Source organism: Brassica oleracea, chromosome C2 (genome assembly GCF_000695525.1).
Source record: "Brassica oleracea var. oleracea cultivar TO1000 chromosome C2, BOL, whole genome shotgun sequence".
NCBI lineage: Eukaryota > Viridiplantae > Streptophyta > Magnoliopsida > Brassicales > Brassicaceae > Brassica > Brassica oleracea.
In genome coordinates this window covers 52,703,651-52,719,294 of record NC_027749.1, presented here as the reverse complement: position 1 = coordinate 52,719,294, position 15,644 = coordinate 52,703,651, and the positions used below count along the sequence as shown (strand labels likewise).

The following is a 15,644-nucleotide window of genomic DNA, read 5'->3' as shown; positions in this document are numbered from 1 at the left end:
GTTCGACTATGATCAAAGGTTTCGTTTTGGGTGGGGGAGGAGGCGTCTGTGCAAGCATCCATTCCCTTGCATCTGAGATCGCTTTAGAAATTGTTTCTTCTGGTGTGGAAGTCCTTTTTTGGAAGATCAATTGATTTCGCGCAATCCACAGATTCCAGATGATCCATGAGGCAAGGGTTCCTGAATCGAGTCCCACATGAGCTCTGTTAATATACTAAAAAAAATGGAATGCATTTAGATTTTACCTTGCGGGTAAGATGCTCCTCTGGGATACCGGAGGCTTTACCGATCTCTCCACGCTTGTACTCCGACTCTACCACCGCGTCTGTGAGAAATTCCGAGCCACGCACCGTAGTGTCGAAGCGCCATCGTCAGTTTTCTTTTGTTCTGTTAGATTTTAGGACAAAATGGTGAAAGCCTGAAAGGGAAGGGGGGAAAGGATAAATAAATTATCCTAATGGGGACTTACTATTATATATTAACCTCTCCAATGCTGCCCTTAATTAATTTTGATATCGGTTAACCACCAATTCTCACTACTAAACTATGTACAATTATCCTGATGGATGGGTATCTCAAACAATATGTATACCATTGCTCTTCTAATCTTGAAAGCTAATTAATCATATTAATAAAATATAATCAATCTAATAATCAAATCATGTTTAGACAAATAAGGTGATTTTATACAACTTGAGACAAATTTAATATAGTTTGACAAAAAAAGAAAAAAAGAGAGAAATTTAATAATCAAATCATGCTATTATGAATAAGAAAGTGAATTCAGATTGTGTTGTATTCTTCTATTACTACTAGATTGTAGATTTTGAGAAAAATTTACAAGCATTTCAAATCTTTTTTTCTTACTACTCTCTTCCCAAACTTTGAGAATGTCATAAACTGAAAGTGAATATTCTGAATTGAGGTTGACCACCGATGGCGGAAACAGAACGGCAGTAGCGTTCCCACATGGTGCGGAAGCGAGGTTGACCACCGAGATCCCAGAGCTTGATAGTAGGAATCATGTCTTCACTGTATCCACCGGTCTGAACAACAAAGAGGAAAGAGAAGAGTATCAATCAATAAAAAAAAGAAGGAGCATATATGAGCATATATATATATATATATAATACTTACAGCAACGACGTTAACAAGAAAAAGTCTTGCCAGCATTTTGAAGACCTATCAATGAGAGCTCCATCTCTTGCTTGAAGAATAGGCTGCAAATTAATTGAGACAATGTTACTAGTTAGAGGTTACTACCAAGTAGAGCTCTTGCTCTCTCTCTCTCGCTTACAACTAGAGTAGTTCCACCAGTTAATTCGACAGATCGGTCTGGATGAACTTTTTCCTCTACGGGCTCTGCTAAATTGAAGCTTCTTCTTCTCTCTCTCTCTCTATCCTTTCGCTCTTGAGGAAAAGCTGCTCTATATATTATTTTATGTCATGGAAGATTTGGGATTGGAAGCTGCATTTATACGCTCCGTTTCAGCCAGTAACGGAGAGTCGTTTAATTGGGTTTAGCTTTGGGCTTTTAGGCCCACTTTAGTGGGTTATTATACAAGAGTAAGGTAATTTTTTTTAACAAATGTAGTAATTATTACAACTATTATAACCTTCCCATCAAGTAATTTTTTTTTTGTTACATCTATTTAAAAAATTCTAGATTTTAGTGGTATACTAGAGTTTAACCCGCAAATTCGTGCGAACATTTATTTTATTTTAAAATGTTTCTAATTACTCAAGTCACCGCTGAATATTTATGCATTCACAATGACATCGTATGTAACTTATGTATCATTTGATAACATTTTTGTTGTTTTGGTGAGTATCTATTTTATATGTATTTAGCTTTTACTTTATAATGGTTATTTATAAATAAATTGTTTATATATTAATACTATATATACTGTAATTCTATAACAAACAAAGTTGTTGATATGTCCTCTGAAACACATATTTTTATGCGTAACTTACTAAATTTGGAAGGAATAGTAATTTCTATTTTAAAGTTAAATACAGTAAAATCTCTATAAATTAATAATGTTGGAAATTTGATATTTTATTAATTAATAGAGTTATTAATTTTCAAAAAAGTTTTTTTTTAGATCCGGATTGCATCCTGTTATGATCCGGATTGCATCTTGTTGACAAACAGAAATCAAATATATGTATATCATACTTCTGCTTTTCAAAATAGTAATATTGTTGTAAAAATAGATAAGAGGACTAAAATTGAAAAAAAAAACTCAATGAAAACCAAATCGGTTTGAGCAATCCCGAAAATATATGCTGATATTTTCTAATTTCTGTCAATGAAACGTGTGTGTTTTAATGTAAGTCAAGTATGTTTTAATATTAGTGAAATTAATAGGTCCAAATTTAAATGACAATCTTTGTATAGTAGATAAAATAGAACTCTAAATTAATTGATTAGATATATTAGAGAAATTTTTTAGGATAGTCTTTTTAATTTATTTTCACAAAAACAGCTTTCAATGGAAAAAAATGACAAAAATAATTTTTATTAAAAGATAAAAATATATTTTTATCCTAGGGTTAACTAATCTGGATTTAGGGTTTAGAGTTAAGAGATGGAGTTTTGGGATATGATTTCAAATTTTAAAAAATAAAAAATAATAATTAAAATTTCAAAATAAAAGAGGTTATTTTGATCTTTTTCTTCTTTGAAACTATTTTTATGACAACTTAAAAATGACTATTTGAGAGAATTATACTATATTTTATTTTTAAACTAAGGAAATTTTAACTACAATATTTATACTGTATTGTTGTGAGATAAATGTGATCCATCATTTACTCATGTAAACATTCAGCAAATAGTCTAAAGACACTTGATAGGATTACAATACCAGTGTGATTTTTCCAAATTAGTAAAATGGTCAAAACTCTTTCGTATGAGAAGCATGTCGAATATTGTATATAACTCACGTACGCTTTAGTAAAGTATGTATTTGATCTCTTTTTCCTTCCTTCTTTTCTTTGTGAACAAAGTAAAACCAACAAAAGAAGAAGAGCGAGTCAAATAAAGAAAGCAGGGAAAACCGGCTTAAGATACGTTACTCTAATCACTCTCCTTCCTTCACCCAAAAACAAAAAAAAAAAGAAAGAAAGAACAATGTGGCCACAAGCTATCCTTACCTTAGTAAGTAAGTCAAACACACCCAGAAGAAAGGCAATACAATAACCAAATATTTATAACAAATGTAGTCTCATAAATCTCTTTTAATCCCCCAAAAAGATATGTGAAAATAAACTAGTAACATGATTTTCGATCATCATGACAAAACCAAGAATACTCGGAGTTCTGTTTCAGCTCCTCTTAACGGCCGTGATTTCTCCGGTTTTGCCGGTTCACAGTTTACCGGACGGTGGAGATCATGACCGGTTTAAGAGACGCGACCCTCTTAAAAGCTTTAGGTATTACAACGGAAGTTTCAACGTTCAAGACAAACATTATTGGGCAGTGAGTCTCTCTTCTTCTTCTTCTTCTCATTTTTTTTTTTTTGTAGTAGATCTTTTTATTAACGTAGAGTTAAAAGTAATATTTTAATGGCATATCGTCAGGCTACGTTTTTTACCGGAATCCACGGTTACGCCGTCGCCGGAGTGTTTCTTATTGCCGGCGTATGCTTCGGTCTTTACGTAGCTTTCTTCAACAAAAGAAGACGTGTTTCTTCCACGCAACGTCGATATCTTGACCGTTACTATCTTCCTCTCTTCTTACTTCTTCTTCTCTTCATGTTTCTCTCAGTGTAAGCTTTATATATAAACACTTTCTTCTTCTCTATCCATAACTCACTTAGTACCGGAGATCATTAGCTCAATTTGAAAAAGACTCTGGTCATTGTGTCGCAAAGGTTTCCAGTTCCAGTGACCGCTGCAACGAAACTGATATTATATGATGTGGTTTCGGGCCTATTCATGAACCTCCTGATATTAAAATAAATAAAAAATAATAATAATATCACTCACTTGGATTTGATAAAATTTAAACAGGGCAACGACAGGGATAGTGATAGCAGCCAACCAAAGCTCGAAGTCCAGAACAGAGGAGATGAAAGAAACCATAGACAAAACAGGAGAAGATGTAGACAGAAACATACGTACCGTGATAACGTCGCTGACGAGGATACAGTACCTGTTGCTTCCCTACGATCAGACAACGACTCATCTTCTCAATGTCACTAGTCATCGACTCAAAAAAGGATCTCAGATGATTCAAAGCTTTGTTCACCATAACGGTCCTACCATTGATCTCGCCATCCAAATCTCGTAATCTCCTCTCCTCAGATCTTATGTTTTGTTTTTGATCTTCTCTCTGTATCAAAAGTCCAACATTGTTCTGGTCTGTATGTTTTTTGTCTTCTCAGGTATGTAACTCATCTTGTGATTGCATCGACCAACTTATTCGTTCTCCTTCTAGCCCTCGGTAAGATCATTTAACATCCACTACAAGTTATGTCTGAATTTTTATGTGTCTAATTTTTTATTTTTTTTTGCTTGTATCTATCACAGTTCCTATCTTGCTTCATTGGCACCCTGGATTCATCATGTAAGCCATCCAACTAAACATAATTTCTTGTTAAATTGGATTGTAAAGATTATTTATTATGTTTCTAATTTTTTTTACTAATCAGGGTGATATTCTTGTGTTGGATATTAACAACTCTTTCTTGGGCTCTAACTGGTTTCGATTTCTTCCTTCACACGTAAGCTGATCAAACCCTAAAGACAAACCCCAACTTGTTCCTGACTCCTCAGTTTTTTTTTCACTCAACGCAGATTCGCAGAAGACGTTTGCTCAGCGTTCAGTGGCTTTGTACAAGACCCACAAAACAGTACACTGACAAATATTTTTCCTTGCATGGATCCTCTTCATTCTGACAAAACCCTAATGGAAGTCAGCTTAATGATCCGTAACTTCATCACCGAGGTATATACTTATATAAATCAATCAAGAATGGTAAAAATTATAAAATCTAAAATCCGCTGTTTCTTGACTTTTATGTTTTTTTTCTCTGTTCTTTCAGTTAAACTCAAAAGTAGCAAGTTCAATGCGGTCTTATGCCTTGACTGACCGGAGTAGAACTGTATCATCGTCGGCGCCGGAGTCTGGACTGATATGTGATCCGTTTTTAGGACAACAGATCAACAGCTACACACCACAAAGCTGCTCCAACGGTGCCATTCCAATCGGCCAATTCCCAAATGTAAGTCTATTTAAGTCCAAATCAACTCCTGTTTGTGTTCTTAGGACACATAATGAACTAAAGATCTTTTTTTTTGTATTTTTAGGTTCTTTCAAGATTCACATGCCACGACAAAGATCCACCGGAAACCTGCAGAATCACCGGCAAATTCATCCCGGAAGCAGCTTACCTAAAGGTGTATGCTTACAGCAACTCAGCTCAGGGGATGCTGGACATATTGCCTTCTCTTCAAAATCTAATGCAATGCCTTCACGTGAAAGACACGTTATCGAGCATCGTCTCTAACCAGTGTAAACCCTTTAGGGCTTCAATGTATCGGCTCTGGGCGTGCATGATTGCTCTCTCTCTTATCATGAAGGTTACGGTTCTGCTCTTCCTCGCTAGAGCTTACCAAGAGAGAGGAAAGAGCTTTGCTTGGTTTTCGATTCATCCAACTTCCGAAGAAGAAGTAAGACAAGTGAATATATAGTGGTGAATGTGTGTATGTATATCATTATAGATTTTGTTTTGTATTTACATTTTTTTTTCTGGTTGAAACATACAATATTTTTAAGAAATGTAAATATGACATTGTATCAAACATTTGTAATAAGTATGACTCAACAAGTATTTGTCTACGTATTCAGCCAAGGGTTCAATGTTGCGTGCGTCTAACAATGCATTTTCGATTTGAGCTCTACCAAAGGCTAATCAACATTTTAATTTTAACAAAATTGGTAGGGAATGCACGAATATTAACTAGTCAAAAATGTCAATAAACAACCATTTACGAAAAAAAAAATTATCCGTCAATTTTACTGCCGGAACTATTTATTCAGAAAAAAGACACAAACTCTAGGTCCTGCAGTAGAATTCAATAAATGAGACAATACGAGAAAGGTTTGGAGACTCATGTGAGCTCTCAAGGTTTGAGTGCAAGAGAAAGACCAAACCTTGGATGCTTGTCTAACGCCTTAGTATCGATCTCACTTGAAACAGTCACTACTGATTTAGGCAACACCTCGTGCTGAAGCAGAGCACCGAGTGTGCCGTGGTTGTTGAGCTTAGCTTTCACTGAAGTCGAGTGATCAGCGAATAGTCCTGGACCTTTGCTCATGGTTGCGAGATCGGCGGAGGAGAAGCGGTGAAGATTGAGAAGAACGAATACGACTTGTTTTATTTAAATTAAGTATTTACAAATCCAGAGGTTTTCCCTCGGATTTGAGTCTTTGTATTTTTAACAGTGGATTTGCTAAACAGGTATGGAACTCTATTCCTGTGCTCCCTGCAATTGACATCAGTGGATCTCTAGATTTAGAGCTAAAAATCATTTGGAGTGATCTATGCTCGAGAAAAGCCTTACCTCCTACTGGAGTAGCATTAGGCTCCTTAGCTCCTTGGATTTTATGGCATTTGTGGACAGCGAGGAACAACCTAATCTTCAACAACAGACACCTCACGTCGGCGGAAGTAGTCTCTAAAGCAATAGCTTCAGCTCGGGAATGGGTCACTAGCCAAGGAGTAGCCAGTCGCAATCTAACACCACCGATACGCCCTCCTCCTATCGCTACTCAGGGAGTGTGCCTGATAAGAACTGATGCTGCATGGAATGAGACCACAAAAATTGCAGGGTTAGGATGGACAATTGAAGAATCTCGGGAAGTAGCTTCATACTCTAGGGCTTCCCGGCATGTTTCGCCACCCTTAGCGGCAGAAGGCCTTGCTCTGCGTGAAGCCAGGGACCGTGGTATTTCGAAGATCAGATGTGAATCGGACTCAGCGATAGTGGTGAAAGCAATCAACAATGGAAAATCTCTTGCTGGATTTTATGGCATTCTCTCTGATATTAGTAGGAGTTATTGGTTGTTGTATTTTAATGGATTTGAAAATTCGAACTAAATCTAGTGTTATTGGTTCTATGATTTTCAAATTTGTATTAAAATCATGTGTTATTGGTTTAATGATTCATAAATTCTGTATCAAATCAAGTGTTATTCAATCGCACGGATTTACTAATATATTTGATTTTATAATGGATTTGAATGGATTTGTTTGGATTTTTTAGTTAAAAATACAAAGACTCAAATCCGAGGGAAAATCTCCGGATTTGCATATTTTACTTGGATTTATAAATACTATACAGATTTCTAAATCAATCAAAATATATAAACCAATAACACCTCTCTCTTGCTTTTTCTTTTGATTCTATCACTTTCAACTGGATCTCCCGTGAGAGAAATACGGTTGCAGACTGTTTAGCAAAACAGGTTCTGGATGTTGAACTCACTATTATGGCCTCACCTAACTTCGGTTAAGGTTTTTTTAATGCAAGTGTGTTTCAAAAAAAAATTCATTCAAATCCATTATAAAATCAAATTTATTAGTAAATCCGTACGATTGAATAACACTTGATTTGATATAGAATTTATGAATCATTAAACCAATAACACATGATTTTAATACAAATTTGAAAATCATAGAACCAATAACACTAAATTTACTTCGGATTTTCAAATCCATTAAAATACAACATCCAATAAACAAATAAATAGCGAATGAATATCCTTTATGTATTAATTAATAGAGGAACATTAGAAAAAGAGTAATTGTGGAGGCATCGTAGCCTAGTGGTTAAGGTTCAAAGGTTTTTACACCCAGATTTAGGGTTTGAATCCCAGACTATGCAATTTCTTGCAGATTACAATAAATTCAGGTTTGAAGTCCCGAAGAGGGCGATTTATTAAACAATTATGCAAACTACGGAAGAAAGGCTTACAAGGGATGTTCAACATGGTGCAAGTAAATCTGGTCAGGTGTGGATTTTCATTGGATGACTCAGGTGATGCAGTTAGACGTAGGTCCTCATAAGACATGTAGTATTGTCGGTTGTCGAATCATCTATGTAATATTTCTCATATCATAATTGTAATATCATAATAAATCAGCGTTAAAAAAAGGAAAAAGAGTAACTACAAAGGAACCAAAAGTTAGAGCAATTCTTAATTTGAGTTTTCACTAATAAATTATTCATAGTTTAATGTATAATAAATTAATGATTAAATTTATAATTTTGTTGAAAATGCTATTCATGGCAATAGAGAATCTCATGGTTGGGGTTCTAAAAACCTCTTAACAACACTCTTTCTTTTTGATTTTTTTTTTTAGTTTTTATTCTTAAGTTACTCTATAAAATTATTCAATGGAAATGTTCTACTAGCCTGGAACTTATTATCTGAGATCCGGATTCAATCCAAAATCCACTTCAAAAATACGATATCCGGGAAGTCAAAATCTGGATCCGAATAGTTAAATCTCGTATCCGTCAAAATCAAATCTAGATCTGGATAGCTTAATTTATAAATCTGGTATTGGGATATGTTTTTAAATGGTTAAATTTTTAATTTTATTAATAATATATTAATATTTATACATAAAACTAGTTTATAATATATATTTTAATTTCTTAATATTATATACATATATATATATATATATATTTATAAATCTTGTATAAATATTTAATTTATGTATTATTTTAAGAATTTTAGTATTTTTAAAAAATATTTTTATTTTTATTTTTCTTTAATTATTTTTTACAATTCTAGATTTGGATCCGGATACATGCAGTAATACGGTGGATCCGGATACATACGGTAATACAATATCTAGATAGATATACGACGGAAGCCACGAATTCAAATTCTGACACTAAATCTATGTATCTGGATACCTTAAATTTTCTGGATATCCAGATCCATCATCTATTTACTAGACTACTCAAGCTTACGGGGTCACGTGCCAGCAGTTGATTTTATATAATTTTTGTTCAGGTTGACAAATGTAAGCTAGGTGATGTCATGGTTTTAGGTGTACCTGGTAAAATCTCACAGGTGATTAAACAGGTTTTTATCCTCTTTGATGTGGGCCCTATAAAAATCATTTTCCTTTTTTTGTCAACTGTTGCTTTCATTAAGCATGATAGCCAGAGGCCAATTTACAAGCATAATAAAACTCATTCCTATTACAAAAGAGTAAAACCAAACGAAGCTCAAACCCCTTTTTTACAAGCCCAGCTACTAAAGGTAAGGACATTCTGCATGTAGAGCACACATGTCGGTAATGAAGGCTTCGAATTTTCTGGAATCAGGAAAAGATGACACCGATGCCACCGCCGGCTGCATGTCGGACTAAGAACCACTGGCCTCTCTCCCAATCAGATCTTTCTGCTTGCATGTTTCTTCTTCTCTTTATCGCCGTCGTTCTAGAGAACCTCGTATTCACACCGCCATATGTGAAATCCCGTGAGAAGCTTTAGTAGAGGAAGTTGCAGAGCCTTACCAAAACGCTTCCTGAAGAAACTCCAGTTTATCTGAATCTGCACTAACTCCAATTACTTCATAGTAACCTTTGTCTTTCACCAGTAAGGAGACTTCACTTAAGTCTGAAGCGAAGATTGATTCCCGTTTGATGAAGAGACATAGCATGACTAGCGATAAGAGCACTGAGACTTCCTAGACCAAACAGAATAAGAATAAAACAAGAGGAGAGAAACAAAACTTGATTCCGATCATAAGATCAGAGCTTTATTACATCAAACCAGAAATCGGAGAAGAAGATAGAAAACATAAGAACAGTATCCGATTGGTTTGAAAACACAACAAAAATACTCGCCTAACGAAAACTGATTCGCCTAGCGAAAGTTTACATTCGATCTAGGATCGAAAATATACACATCAAAAAGACAAAATCTCTCTCCTTTTCTCTATTCCTTATGAAAGATCTATTATGGTTAAGAAGGAAGATAGAGAGTATTTCCTCTCTCTAGAAGAGAGGAGAGAGAGAAGTTTTTTCATAAAATCATTTTCCTAGCAATCAATTTAGTTTCCCCAATTTATTAACTTGCTATTTATATCTCTTAATTTCAAAGAATTTATAAACTCATTTAAAAATAATAATTTTAAATATCTTACCACTTGTTAGAATTTAACTTATACTTTGTAAGATAATTTATTTTATTGTTAAAAAAATATAGTAGAAAATAAACCTTTTTCATTCTAATTAGATAATTCAAAATCATTTTAATTATTTTATATAAAAGTGTATATTTTATAATTATAGAACTAAAGAATACCTAATATTCTAAATTAAAATTTTATAAATAGTATATTTGATCCTTTTAATCTATAATATATTTGCCCCAACAAAAAAAGTTGATTTAATGTGTCTAATTGTTGTTACTTACTGTACTAATGTTTGTCTAATAGATGGGGCGTGGAAAGAGAATGATAAATTCTCGGGCCAGGGATGGTTTTGTAGAAACGTGGGATCAGAAGAGAAGATGATGGGGGCGATGAATCTCCGAAAAAGCTTATCAGCTTTACATGCAGAATGTGAAGCCTTGATATGGGCTATGGAGTGCATGAAGACCCTTGACTATTCAGACGTAGTTTTTGCAACAAATGGTGTCCTCACCTGACGAATGGCCAGATTTTGCTACACACTTGGAAGAGTTTCGATGCAGTAAGAGTTTCTTTCCTTCCTTCAAGATTCGACATATACCGAGAGCAACTAATTTAGTGGCGGACAAGCTTGCATGAGGTGCTCGGAGTTCCCCTACAGATGTGTTCTATGTTGATTCAATACCACCGGTTTGATTTTCCGAACCGGTGGACCCTTTATTATAGTTTAATTATTGTTGTCAAAAAAAAACCCGTACTAATATTGATGTACTCCGGTTCAGTAGTGCAACAACATCTTGTACAAGTCTTCAATCTCGTTGGGTTCTTGGAACTGAACCTCACTAGGAAACTCCAACAAGCCTGAAATTTAGTGTATAGAAAACTCCAACATCTTGTACTCCTAACTACTAACTATTGTATTTTTAGTGTATAGAAATATGTTTTATAAAATTTAAATGTGGTCTAGATATATTTTGCTAAATATTAGCAAAATATATTAAAATATTAAAAAAATATAAATATAATTCTATTGTGAAATAAAGTAAATAATACAATTGTTTGTTTGTACTTATTAAAAATGTATATATAAAAAATATTAATTTATGATTTTAATGAGACCATATATTTACATACGATTTTCTAAATTATTGTTATATTTTTAGTTTATCGTATCATATTTTGAACTAGGATCCAACCCGGGACCAGAGAATTTATTAATTTATAATATTTATTAGTTTATCGAGTATTAATTTATAGAGTTTCTACCTTAGATAGAAAAGAAAAGCCAATAGTTGGAAATCAGAATTATGATCAACTGGTTGGTTTTGTGTGCAAGAAGAAAACAATTAGCTATATAGGCCATATAGTTCATCTACATACTAATTCCTGACTGTTTGGTAGATTAATAGTCAGTCAGCTGCTTGCAGTCAAAGGTATACATATTTAGCATGCCAGTGTATGAACCCACAGGAGGAATCTGGTTATTATAAATATAAAGAGAAAGCCTTTCCCACAGTGAATTGTTAATTGTTAAACAAGAATGGAAACATCTGTAGAGTTCCAAATCCAAAGAAATTAAAGCACAATACAGAATCAATCCAATAATATAATAAGAAAAAACTATTTCATAAAGTTTAACCACACAAGCTAAATCTAAACAAAATAGCTAATAGTGTAGATTATTTCACATATACATAGATAATCCAATACGTACCAAAGACTGTATAGGTTTTACAAAAACGACCTTTTATTTCTAAGACACAAAAAAAGATTCTGATCTGCCTAGCTGTTTCCATTGGGTATGTCTTACTATTTGTTTGTCTTTTATGTGAAACACGTACCAAAGTAAGTGTTAACGACTGAGCTCGCTTTCGTATCAACTTACCTGCGGTTTTTATCATTTAGCTGCAGCTAGAACCAACATGGATGTGTTCTGAGAGGTGGATGAAGCAGATCAGACCAAGCTGATGGTGAAAAGTGGAATAAATAATGTGTAAGATAACAATAGCTGAGATTTTTTACAGTTGCAGTTGCAGATTGTCACGTGAACATGCTCATGTCTCTCTAGAAGCACAGCCGGAGCTAAAGCTGTTGTTGCTCAGACTTGGGCAAGGATCTTTTCGTAATACAGTGGCTACGGAAGAGTTTTTTCCGATTGAGTAAGAGTTTAGAGTCTGCAAGAGTGTATGATATGGAAATCCCTGGAAACAACTCTTTATTATAGGCCCAATAAATTGAGGTATCACGAGAGGAAACCTAATCTATCTATTAAAAGTAGCCGCCGCTTATTTCCGTCGATCAAAGTAAAAAAAAAAAGGGAGATTCCTCGGCGAAAATGCGTGAGGGGTACAAGATGGAGCATGAGTTTATGATGAAAGTGAGACAATGTGGTGTAAGTCTTTCATCTTCTTTGGTTTTGTAATGAATCGATCCACAGAACATATATTATTATACCCTAATATTCGTCTCGCTTTGTGTGTGTGTGGTTAGGGGTTCGATATCGAGCATTTGATGAAAACAAAACCAGGCTGTTGTAATTTATGGGCTTCGGAGATCACAAAGGATAAACCCGCCCCCGAGGACATCGTCCTATATGCTAGGTTGGGGATCCATAAGTACAATATGATCCAGGTGAAAAAATTTAAAACTTATTCTTCTCTCTTGTATTTGTTTCTTGATCTTGCAATCTAATAAATACTTTCAAATTCTATTCTTCTCAGGGGACTAACTTGCAGCTGCATGGCATAGAGAAGTACAATGTGTACCGTAAAGTACCTTATTCCATTCACTATGTAACCGCAGTTGCAAAGGATCCAGCTGCCGGCGGTTCCCTTGTAACTTTTCAGTCCAAATTTTATGAAGAAGGCTTTCACGTTAAGAGGTTGACTTGTTCTATTGCTAGACCTAAGCCTGGACCACATGGTAACACTGTTGTTTTGCTGCATTACATTTTACATTTTTTTCACATAATGAATAAAAGTTGTTTTTTAACTGGAATAAAAACTAATTCCACTAATAAATAAATATATCTTAGTTACTCCCTCTTGATCCTCTACAATGTAATGTGACGTTATCTCTGTGTGTAGACGATCAAGCTTATAGTCCACTCACTAAATCTGAACCTGAAGACAAAAGTGCATTGCCTGAGTGGCCGGGAGATAATGCTTTCGATGGTAAAAAGCATTATTACGTGGTAAACTAAAGCTCACTATTGTTTTTTCACACTAGTAGTAGTCCAGTGTTGTAAGTGATGTGTTTTCTTTTGGCAGGTGAAGAAATCAGAGCTTCGAAAAAATGACTGGATTCGTTTATACTTGGAGCTTGCATTCTTCACTGCAAATATGAGCCTTCCAAATGTAGTAACCTCTTCTATTTTCTTTTTTCCAGTGTTACTCGGGTCTCTATTGTTAATAATCACATCTTTCTTTTTTTTCTTTGCAGCTTGATCTGTCGAAGTTGGTCATTACTAAAGTAGCCGTGTATAGTAGCGACGAGAACATGGTTGTGCCAAACGAGAGACTCAATGCCAGAAATGCAATTTTCTACATCAAGTACAAGTACTGCCCAAATAAAAATAAGGCTCATGGTTTCAAGGCTACACGTGATCGCATAGCTATAGTAAGAAGAAACCTTGACAAGTTCTCTGGAGATATCACTCTCTCGTTCGAGGGCATTTGCGAATGGAGGCGTACTTTTCTCTAGAGCATAGGATGGCCAATCAGTCCTATGGCTCGATTCGGTGCTCTTATTGTTAAGCGTCTATTAATCCCCTATATATTAATTGAGAATCATTTAAAAAATAGTAACCTTATATTTTGTAATATTTACAAATTAAGCTTACTGATGTGGTTCTTAATTAGAACACAATTTCGCTGATGTGGCATGATTAGAATCAATTGGAAAATTAGTTAGTTCAATGTCAATTTGCTAAAGAAACTATATTAAACGTAAACTTTGTTATATGATTAACAACTTATAAACGAAGTCTAAAAAATATAATAACAAAGAAACGCATTACGTTTTTGAGAGGCCGTTGCGGCCGCGGAGGAGTGGTGTGAATCAGGGACGAGATGTGGTGGGCAGAGAGAAGGACAGTTGAAGAAAGAGAGGGAGACGAGAGACGTGGAGAGAGCTCTGAATGTTGTGGAGGAGATGGAGAGAGAGGAGGAGCAGTTTGTGAAGGAAATGGAGGTGACGAGACGGCATTGGGAGCCGGCATCGCAGGTTATGACAGTGGTGTTGGAACCTGTTTTTTGACAAATGACAATGCTGACACTTTCGAGTTTTCCGGCGACTTTTCCGGCTAAACCGGTGGTTGACATCGCCGGAATAATATCTCATTATGTAGCTTGTTATGAGTACTATAATCTAGTATATTCATATGTCAAAAACTGATTAGAATTGAATGAGAAATGAAGTGATGAAGTTGGTAACTTAGTGTTATCAAAACCCTGCAAATTTGGCTAAGTGTCTAAATGATACAAAGTCCCACATCGGGTAAACAAGCTGAGTTTGAGTGGTATATATAAGGTATCACACATAACTCTAGTTAAACAGCTTGGAAGAAGAAAAGGCTCTCCACGCGCGCGTCGCCGCGGTGGCGGCGTGGGTTTGGGTCTTGGGTCGGCGACACGCGCTTGGGTCTTGGGTTTTGGTGGAGGACCTCTAGCCCAATAAGAATATCTTTTTTGTACCAAGTTAAACTCAACGTTTTACCATTTAATTCGGGAAAAGACGACATGCAATTTTATTTAAAACAAGAAGTAGTTTGTTTAGAAAATAAAAACGTCATGCATTTTATCCTCTCGAATTTTAAACGAGATAAGAGAGTCTTGGGAAATAAGTTTTCGAAACGTAACTTCCTGTGATCTCTGCGAGATCTCCGCACACGTGCAGCAACTGTTGCGGGAAGTGGCTCTCGTTCGTCTCTTTAAATATCGCCTCTCCTCTTCCTTCATTTCTTAACTTTTTCCGTATCAAAAACCAACAACAAAAATCCCTTAGCGTAAGTCTATAGTTCGAGAGTGTTTCGTAGATTTATAGTTCGATAGGGCAATTCACGAGTAAAGCGTGATCGTCTGCCATGGTTGTACCCTGGGACTCGATATTCGTACAGTACCATGTCACTAACGGAGCGAATATTTAGAGTTATGGAAAGAGATTATATCTCGACTCCATGTTTATTTGCGAATACGATTTCTTATCGTTCTTGTATTCGCTTTACAAATCGTCAATTTCCTTAACATGTTATTTTGTTATATCGTTTATCTCAGTTTGGTTATCTGACTTCTACAATCTTAACTCTATTTTCGCTTTCTATTTAAAGCGTTTAATCGGATTAAAAACGGTTCAACAAAGATTTGTTAACAGTTTTTAGAACGCTGTTCGCGATTTGCTCTGTAGCATTTCCGCGAAATGTTTCTTATTTATCTCATAAACGGTTTGCGTTTTGCTCTGTAGCACTACCGAAAAA

General features: G+C 35.1%; 2 protein-coding genes across 2 annotated transcripts; both read left to right on the top strand.

Annotated features, from left to right (window-relative positions):
• Positions 1 to 3,124: 3,124 nt before the first annotated feature.
• LOC106325351 lies at positions 3,125 to 5,855 on the top strand. Its single transcript, XM_013763396.1, has 9 exons — positions 3,125 to 3,487; positions 3,589 to 3,776; positions 4,021 to 4,296; positions 4,395 to 4,453; positions 4,540 to 4,576; positions 4,662 to 4,733; positions 4,807 to 4,957; positions 5,055 to 5,234; positions 5,320 to 5,855. Exons 1-9 carry the CDS (start codon positions 3,302 to 3,304, stop codon positions 5,701 to 5,703), a joined length of 1,533 nt encoding a protein of 510 aa, XP_013618850.1. The 5' UTR covers positions 3,125 to 3,301; the 3' UTR covers positions 5,704 to 5,855.
• A 473-nt stretch (positions 5,856 to 6,328) lies between these two features.
• LOC106324603 (UPF0725 protein At1g02770-like) lies at positions 6,329 to 13,888 on the top strand. Its single transcript, XM_013762535.1, has 8 exons — positions 6,329 to 6,357; positions 6,458 to 7,001; positions 12,489 to 12,563; positions 12,662 to 12,802; positions 12,892 to 13,093; positions 13,258 to 13,364; positions 13,441 to 13,527; positions 13,613 to 13,888. The coding sequence occupies exons 1-8, from the start codon at positions 6,329 to 6,331 to the stop codon at positions 13,871 to 13,873; spliced, it is 1,446 nt and encodes a 481-aa protein (XP_013617989.1). The 3' UTR covers positions 13,874 to 13,888.
• Positions 13,889 to 15,644: the final 1,756 nt, after the last annotated feature.

What these genes read in the sequence shown, in the direction of transcription:
- LOC106325351 (XM_013763396.1), top strand. Translation starts at nt 3,302, where the DNA reads ATGACAAAACCAAGAATACTCGGAGTTCTGTTTCAGCTCCTCTTAACG. An exon ending in AAGACAAACATTATTGGGCA is followed by an intron (nt 3,488 to 3,588) that starts GTGAGTCTCTCT and finishes GCATATCGTCAG; the next exon opens with GCTACGTTTTTTACCGGAAT. An exon ending in CAATCGGCCAATTCCCAAAT is followed by an intron (nt 5,235 to 5,319) that starts GTAAGTCTATTT and finishes TTGTATTTTTAG; the next exon opens with GTTCTTTCAAGATTCACATG.
- LOC106324603 (XM_013762535.1), top strand. Translation starts at nt 6,329, where the DNA reads ATGGTTGCGAGATCGGCGGAGGAGAAGCG. An exon ending in TGAAAGTGAGACAATGTGGT is followed by an intron (nt 12,564 to 12,661) that starts GTAAGTCTTTCA and finishes GTGTGTGGTTAG; the next exon opens with GGGTTCGATATCGAGCATTT. An exon ending in GTAAAAAGCATTATTACGTG is followed by an intron (nt 13,365 to 13,440) that starts GTAAACTAAAGC and finishes TTCTTTTGGCAG; the next exon opens with GTGAAGAAATCAGAGCTTCG.